The sequence below is a fragment of the Solenopsis invicta genome, chromosome 4 (genome assembly GCF_016802725.1).
Source record: "Solenopsis invicta isolate M01_SB chromosome 4, UNIL_Sinv_3.0, whole genome shotgun sequence".
NCBI lineage: Eukaryota > Metazoa > Arthropoda > Insecta > Hymenoptera > Formicidae > Solenopsis > Solenopsis invicta.
The window spans coordinates 8,336,576-8,344,698 of NC_052667.1; the positions used below are offsets into that span (position 1 = coordinate 8,336,576).

The 8,123-nt window shown below is 39.4% G+C and overlaps 1 protein-coding gene across 1 annotated transcript in view; it reads left to right on the forward strand.

Annotated features, from left to right (window-relative positions):
- Nucleotides 1-8,123, forward strand: part of LOC105196288 — a 28,322-nt gene extending 20,199 nt beyond the window's left edge. The window contains exons 3-4 of the mRNA XM_039447764.1: nt 1,303-1,566; nt 2,339-8,123. Coding sequence (XP_039303698.1) covers nt 1,303-1,566; nt 2,339-2,400 — 326 coding nt within the window. The 3' untranslated portion in view covers nt 2,401-8,123. The remainder of the gene's footprint in view (nt 1-1,302; nt 1,567-2,338) is intronic.

Consider the following 8,123-nt stretch of genomic DNA (forward strand, 5'->3'; position numbering starts at 1 on the left):
GTGTGTGTTTTAATCCTTTTGAGTTAAATATCGTGTAGAGATGCTGAAATGTATTTCTCATTATTCAGCGTGTCCAATATACGTAGGTCTTTATTTTCGAATCGCACAACGCTGTACTTTCTCACGATCGATCTCGCATGTGCACGTGTTGTAAAGTACAAAGTGTAATTAAAATGCCACGGTGTAATTAACAAATTAAACAATCGTTATAGCGTAAATAGGAGCTGTGCACAACGCAACGAAGAACCAAGCGCCAATGCTAAATCAGATAAAGCGCTTTCAGTACGCGTATATTAGTTTTAAGACAACGTACGTGATATTTGCCGTTTCCAAAATTTATAATTTACAATAATTTATAACAAAATAAATTGAAGGTTATCAGCTTCGTATCTTTTCTAATTAAAATTTATTCGATATGGCCATGAAAATATAGTCGTGATTCTCGAATCTTGGAGATGCGGTTAATGAAGAAATTAGGTATCTTTAATCAACTGCGCATATTTCAACGCCGTGCATTTGTGTCACGCATAAGGGAAATATGCATTAAAATTGCCTGTACCATGTCACTATAAATCTCAATCGACTTTATTATCTTATCTCAAAGATTTTAACGCCTTCTCGAACCGCAAGTTGCCATAGTCTGCGGAATCTAATTAATAACTCTGGGTCATCAAAGCTTAATTAGCAGCTTTATTAATTTTCAATCCGTAATGTTGATATACATGAGACTGTCCGCAGCTACTCTACTTCTATCCTTTCATTCCTGTTATTTTTCTTTTTTCTTCTTTTTTTTTAGTTGAATATTTAATCTTTTTACCTAATCATTAAATATCGATTTAATAATATCACGAATACCTTTATCTTTTCTACGTAAATTATAATACGTGAAATACGGGAAAAGATAGCAACGTCAAAAATAAAAGTTAATTTAATTCTCTAATCGCATTTACTTTAATCAGACTAGAGATTGAGATTGGACTGGAATTTGATTATTCAGAGCGAGGTTCACTAAACTTGAAATTGATTTTCCTTTTCCTGATTAGTTAAATTCCTATCTTAATCTCGCTCTCTAGTTTAATTACGACTTAAGATACGTAAAACAATACAATAAATTTCGTACGAAAGGAACGTCAGTAAAAAGTGACGGAAAACCTTAGGCTTTATCGAGGATTTCGAATAATAGAAAATCGTTTTTTTTTCTTTTACGTAAAATCGGAGGATGTTTGAAATCGCTGGCAGGTGATTTGAAACGTCTGTTGCGGAGCGTCGAGTACAAACACAGGATTTGGCGTATCTTTGCAGTGCTGAGGATGCTGACGCCGAGGCGAGCGGGACCGGTGGGCCCCGAGGAGATCGGGGACGAGTCCGGTGACAAGGGTCCCAGCGACCCGACGAGCGGCTCGGTCACCCCGGGCGGCTCCTACGAGAACGGCGACAACTCGAAGGAGTTCCTATCGAGCGGAAGGACCGGCAGGAGGAACGCGTTACCGAATATCCTCGGCCGACACTCCAAGACCGGCCTCTCCGACCTGTCGGATCGTTTCGAGGAAATGTCCACCCACACAGGTGTCGATCCTTACTCCTCCGCCACTCACGGCGTTGAACGCAGAGAAACTGTAAATGATAAGTCGCGATTAAAGAAAGTTTTTTTTTCTCTTTGCTCTGTCTCGTTTGGACCGGTTTATCCGAACGTGCACTGGTTGTCATACAGCATACACAATATTCCAGTAATGTTGCGATAACTTTGCAATGTTTAAAATTAAAATTGGAAAGCCTCTGAAGAAGTAAATCAAAATATGAATTAATGCCGTGAGAGCAAGCCAACACAAGATGTTCGTGTGAGAATTAATGTAATTAACAAGCAATTATTATTACAGACGTTTCGATCCTCTGATTTGGATCATCCACAGTGTAAAATTATTACTTCGTTCCTCATGGTTGATAATCAGACTTGTATAGCGCAGGTACAAAACAGATCACTTTGCGATGTTTCTTGTAATGCTGAAACGTTGCAAAGTTATTGCGATGTTACTGAAATGTTATATTTTATTCTACACTCTCTAAATTCGTTGGACTGGAAATCCAGCCAAATGGCCGGATTTTCACTGTTTTAGAGTGAGATTCTGTTCCAAAAGAGTGAGATTCCACTCCAAAGAATGTAGAGAGTACTGTATGGGATTTACCAGAGTGTTATAAAACGAAGCCTCGCTTGTCGCACCTTTGTTCTGGAAAAAGGGAAAACGCCGTGTCCCTTTTCATTTATTTATATTTTCGACGGCCGCGTAATGTTATCATTTCGAAGGGGAACCTGGATCGCTCAAGGCCCCGTGTGTTGCAGATCATTCTACCAACAGCGGGCAGGACCCGAACATACCGAGCACCTCGAAACAGCACGGCTGACATGTCCATGAGGCTTCGTAGCGGATCTCGCTGTCGCGACACGCTGAACCTTCCCATCACCGATGACGACGACGACGATGACGACGATGAGGGCGCGCTGGAAACACATGTATCGTTTCTGCGAACAAAGTCCTCCGCTCTTTGGCTCATGTTACTGCGATGGAATGTATCGATGAACGACTGACGCGCGTACGACGAATCGAACGCGTGTTCTGATTCGTCTTCTAGGGATTGTTAGGAAATATTTGATGACGGGAGAGGCCGACGGAGTTTGGGCTCAAAGGAAACCGTTGACAAATTTGAGGTTTTGATTGCAGGAAATTGTCAAGTCATAAATTGTAAGATTTTCTCTGAGCTTTGCAGGCAAACTTTACAAATTGCGGACTTGTCTCGCTCGTACAATGAATTTTTTTGAATAGGGACTCAAAGGGAACCAATGATTCTTTGCCGTTAAGGTAAGATCGACCAGCGACTCGAACACTCGGTTTCGCCAGGCAAAATGTCCAGTAGCTTGCGCGGAATACCAAAATCGTGCACGTCTATTTTTTGTCGGATTAAAAGTGACGTACGCTTTGTCTCATTAAAAGCAGATAAATAAAATGCTGAATTATAACATAGGCCTATAAAATGTCATTTTACTTCTTCTTTTTGTTGTCACTGAAATACGACCTAAAAAGTGAAATTTCAGAAGTGTTTTTCAGCATTTTCTACGTTAAATAATTAATGAATCACATATTTCTGTATACTCTGTCAGAGTTGTAGTATATTTCGTATTAAAACTGGCAAAGTAAATATTGAAGCTGAAGTTAAATTCACTGAATGTGATATGATATTTGGCTTGACTCTAGCTTTGTTAATAATGACGCTGTTTTAAAAATACAGCCAGTTATGTGTACATGTGTGTACGCGTGTGTGTATGTGCGTGTGTATATGCGATACGTATTTTTAATAAAATTTCTACAAAAGTCCTTTTTATTTTATATTATATTACGCGATTATTAATTGAAATACTACGAGAAAAGAGCCAATGAAATACGTGCCATCAAGAAAACTCGTTGAATCAATTTAGAATTTTTCACTTTGTGCTGTTGTTAAATTTTACAAGTTTCGCCCCACGTGGATAGCGGGAGAACTAATTGTACGCTTTTAATATCCAACAGCGGCATTGATATTAATGCACAGTGTATCCGTGATAAATACGAGTATTAATTAAATTATATATCGTAGAATTACTGCGTCCCTCCTAAAAATTGCGTGCTTTATGACGTCGCAATTTATAATATACAGAGTGTCTAATAATTATTGATTGACACAACGTTCGCGAGTAGGTAGTGCGGACTAAACCAAACGGTATCATTTTCCGATTTTTGCAATAATTAACAAGAAATTAATTTATAAAGATCTACGAATCAGGCGCTTTATCACAAAAGAGCGTCTAGTGTTTATGGTAGCGGGAGAAACGTTCTATAAACAACAATCCATGTGGAAAGGAACTATTGAAATGTCATGTAGTATTATGGGACATTACGATTCTTTACTATGGGAAACATGACCAGTTTACTATTCAATTGCTATTCAGTTATGTAGTCGCCAATAGTTACTATTCAGAACTATTCGCGAATAGTCGTAGTGCAGTATTATGGGACATTTCTATTCCATTACTATTCACGCTCGTAATCGCCACTAGTTACCAATCAAGTTACTATAGAAATTGAATGGTTCTCAATACAATTTTCTTTCCATACGGGGTGTGTCATTCGTGCATAGCTTGTTTATAGAGCGCTCCTCCCACTGTTTCGCTGTGCACTAAGAAACTCTAGGCTGCAAATTTTAAATTAATTTTTCATTATTTCTAACAGCACAAGATATCGCATGAATATTCTAGAATATTCTAGATATTGTACGAACATTCGTACAATATCGTGATATCGTGGATACGTTTCTAAAATATCGCAGTATTTATTCGATATCATGTACAATTATACAGGGTAATTATTGCGAAAATCGCAAAATACAAGACTTATCTGTTCAGTTAGTCCGCACTACCTATTTACGAGCGTTGTATCAATAATTATCGGGCAGCGTGTGTAACAGAGTATTCTATATCGCGTTAAATCCCAGATCCTTGATTCCGATCCGCAATTCCAGATTCGTTTGTCAGTTCGGCTGCAACGGGATTCAGGTTGCAGCGAGCGATGGTCTCGTTCACCAACAAAACGTCAACTCGGTGACCGGAGAATCTATCTGACTGTAAGTGAGATTTAGTACGGTCGAAATTCCACGCGCTTTCGACGAGACGAGACGCGCTCGTCTTTTTCAGAATAAATATGTTGATTCCTATAGACTCCCGCGATAAAAAAAAAAAAAAAAAAAAAAATACTCGGAAGCGGCTTCGCAGGAAAAGCGTAGAGAATATTCTCGGGCGAAAATTACCTTGCGGGTCTCACGGCCGTAATTTCTTCTTTAAACGTTTACCGTGGAAATGTAAATCGCACTCGCAACATCCAAGTTACGAGGCGCCAGTGTCACGGCGTAATTTTATTAAACGTCGTGCGTTTACCTAGGCCGCGTCGCCCCGCGTTGCCGTGCAATTATCCGTTTTCATTAAACGTTGTGCAGCAACGTTGCGGCGGCAACGCGCGCGGATTTTTTTGTTTCTTTCTTTTTTCAGCGGCCGAAACGTCGATTAGATGTTTGTACAGGTGGAACCAGGCGTAAAATAGCATACAATAGCTTACAACGGCGGATGTGTACATACATGTAGATTACCCGAGAGTGATACATTTCACTCGAGGTTGTCCTAGATTTTCACGAACATGCGTATGAGCATAGTTAGTTAAGTTAATCAATAAGGTATAAGGCTTAACGTACGATTAAATCTGTACATATAGGCACACACGTATCATGTGATCGCAGCGTATGCGCTCGTACTCCTCGACGTTCGTTTTCTCGGAGCGTCGTTTGTTTTCTTTTTTCTTTTCTTTGTTTTTTTTTCCTGCGCCGGGCAAACGAAAGTTGGGATTTAGGGACCTGCCCTATACGAGAGTGTGTACGGCGACGTTATGGATCACGTTTCCCCGCGTGACATAAATAAACACTTTCGGACACTTGCGTCGGCGGCGGCGGCCGTCCCGAGGGTACGCTTCGTCCTTATTCGCGTTTTTCGAGGCGTCGAAGCGACGAGGAGGAGAAGGAGGAGGAGGAGGAGGAGGGCGACATTCGTACGACTTGGCAGCCTATCACGACGCAAAAAGTTCCAGCGATAAAATGATTTGTATCCGTGTACCCGATAAGATCAATCCGGGAGCGCGGACTCGCCCCCTACCCAGTTCGATCGTATTTAATGACAATGAGCACCGCTAAAGGCTCCCGATAAGTGTTCCGTGTGTGATAAGCGGCGATTGATAAATGATCTCTAATCAGATTCGTGTTGCGCTATCTAATCGTGCGATGCTTGTAATTTTTAACAACCGACCGCGCTCTCTAGCACCGGGGGGAGGTGGGGGGAGGGGGAGGGGGATCCGCGCGTCGATAATGTGTTTTTCACCTGCGTACCTGCTTTTCGTAGTCAATAACGGTAATCGCGCCGGCCGGAGATAACGGCCGATCAACGTTGTGTAAATCAACGGGTGTTTGTACGATAAAGAAAAAGAAGAAAAAAAAAAAAATTGAAAATAAAAGAGCAAGATTGAAATAAACCCGATCCGCTCTAACGATAGCCGGCGAAGCGTCCGCGATCAGTATTTCGACGCAAATGATTTCCCGAGCACGTCGGGACGATCCGGAGATCGCGATAACGCGTGTATCGCGCCCACGCGATCGCGCCACCCGATAACACCGGCCTGCGATACCCTCGGCAATTATTGTTAAAAAAATAATGCGGGGATCGATCGCGGCGCGAAGCACGGTCGAGTATATCCCCCTCATTGGCCTTTGTGCGTGAGCGTAGTATTTCCCGCGAGGAAGCTCCTCGTGCGGGCGCGCGCGGAGAAGATCGATGTAAAACGATGTAACGTTATACTTCTACCCGTAGGGACACAATACAGTTTTGATTTGTAACGTGCAAACTCCTTACGTCGCAACCCACCCATCTTCTCCTCGATCCCTGTAAGGAAAGTGTTTTCTACGAGGGGGTAACCACTTCATGTAATCGCGGGATCATAATCAGTGTCCCCGAAATCATTATGAAATCTTTACGAAATCATTTGTAATCAGATGAAATCAAATGAAATCATTGTGAAATTCTTACGAAATCCTCGTGTAATCATTTTGCAATCAGATGCAATCATGAAATCAGAAATCATAATGAAATCATATGAAATCACCAGAAATGACAATGAAATCATATGTAATCAGCAGAAATCATTTTGGATTTTTGTGCAATTAATGAAAATCATGCGTAATCGTTATGAAAATAATCAAAAATTTTTATGACGGCTTTTTTAAGAAGATTTTTTTACCAACTGTTATGAACTCCAATAAAATCTTAAAGTCAGCAATCGAGTGCATATCTATTTTCTGTATGGTTGTGCCTCAATTTAATTTTACTTGAGAAAAGTTAAAAATCAGTAATAATGATTCTAATCAAATAAAATCATTTTTAATCACAACAAATCTGATAATTACATATGCAATCACGAAAAATCATTATGTAATCAGGTGAAATCATATGGAATCATTATAAAATTCTTACGAAATTCTCGTGTAATCATTTTGCAATTAGATGTAATCATAAAATCATATGAAATCATGTAATCCTGGGATAACATTTTAACTAGTGGTTACCCCCTTGGTTCTCTATCCCGCGTTTGCGTATACTTGAGCGTCTCATACTTGGCTGAGATTGGCTCTTGTGGCACTTGAATAAAATCGGAATTAAATCGTGTCTTCTAATCGTCACCTGAAATCCGCGAAAAACGAAAAGATAAGGCTCTCAAATGCCCGTCGAGATAAAGCGATTGTCAGATTCGTGGCGGCAGATCGCTCAGAGTTCATTACTTTATCACGCTTACTTATTATTTACTCTACATTATGCCGTCATATAAAATCATTCCAGCAAATGAGAATGAATTGATATGCTTAAAAATGAATTTATTTCGACATTTTTAAATCCATTTGAATTTAAAAGTAATATAACATATGAATTCACCGGAATTCAACATGATAAATAGCTCATTTCGCATTTCAATTCATTTGAGTTTGTTTGAATTTAAAAATACTCAGAGATTCTAAAGCGCGAAGTCGGATAAATTAAAATAAATTGCTATTTTTAATTTATTTTTGTTTGCTGGAATTTTCCTATAAATTTCTTTTTTTACAAAATCTGACAAAGTATAAATGACTATTAAATTGAGCAACAGGTCGCTCAGTTCGTTATTTTATCACGCTTATTTATTAAGGTTAATCAATTTCAATGTGCTCTTTCTTTTGTTTCTTGCGTTTGGCCTTTTCACAATGTTTTGTTGACATTGGCGAGATAAAAACTCCGACAGACAAAAAACAAGAAATAGAATTGTCGATAAAATAGCGCGAAGAGGCAAAAAAGGTGATAGTCAAAAAAACTAAAAACAAAAAGCAAATAGCATATTGTAGATTAGCCTTTCACGACAAACGAAGATGAACTGAAATGGTTAGAGAAGACTTTATTTCGACACTTTCAAATTTGCGCTTCAGATTTTTCGAATTTATACAACTTCAAAAATAATATAATGAATCCATCCGAA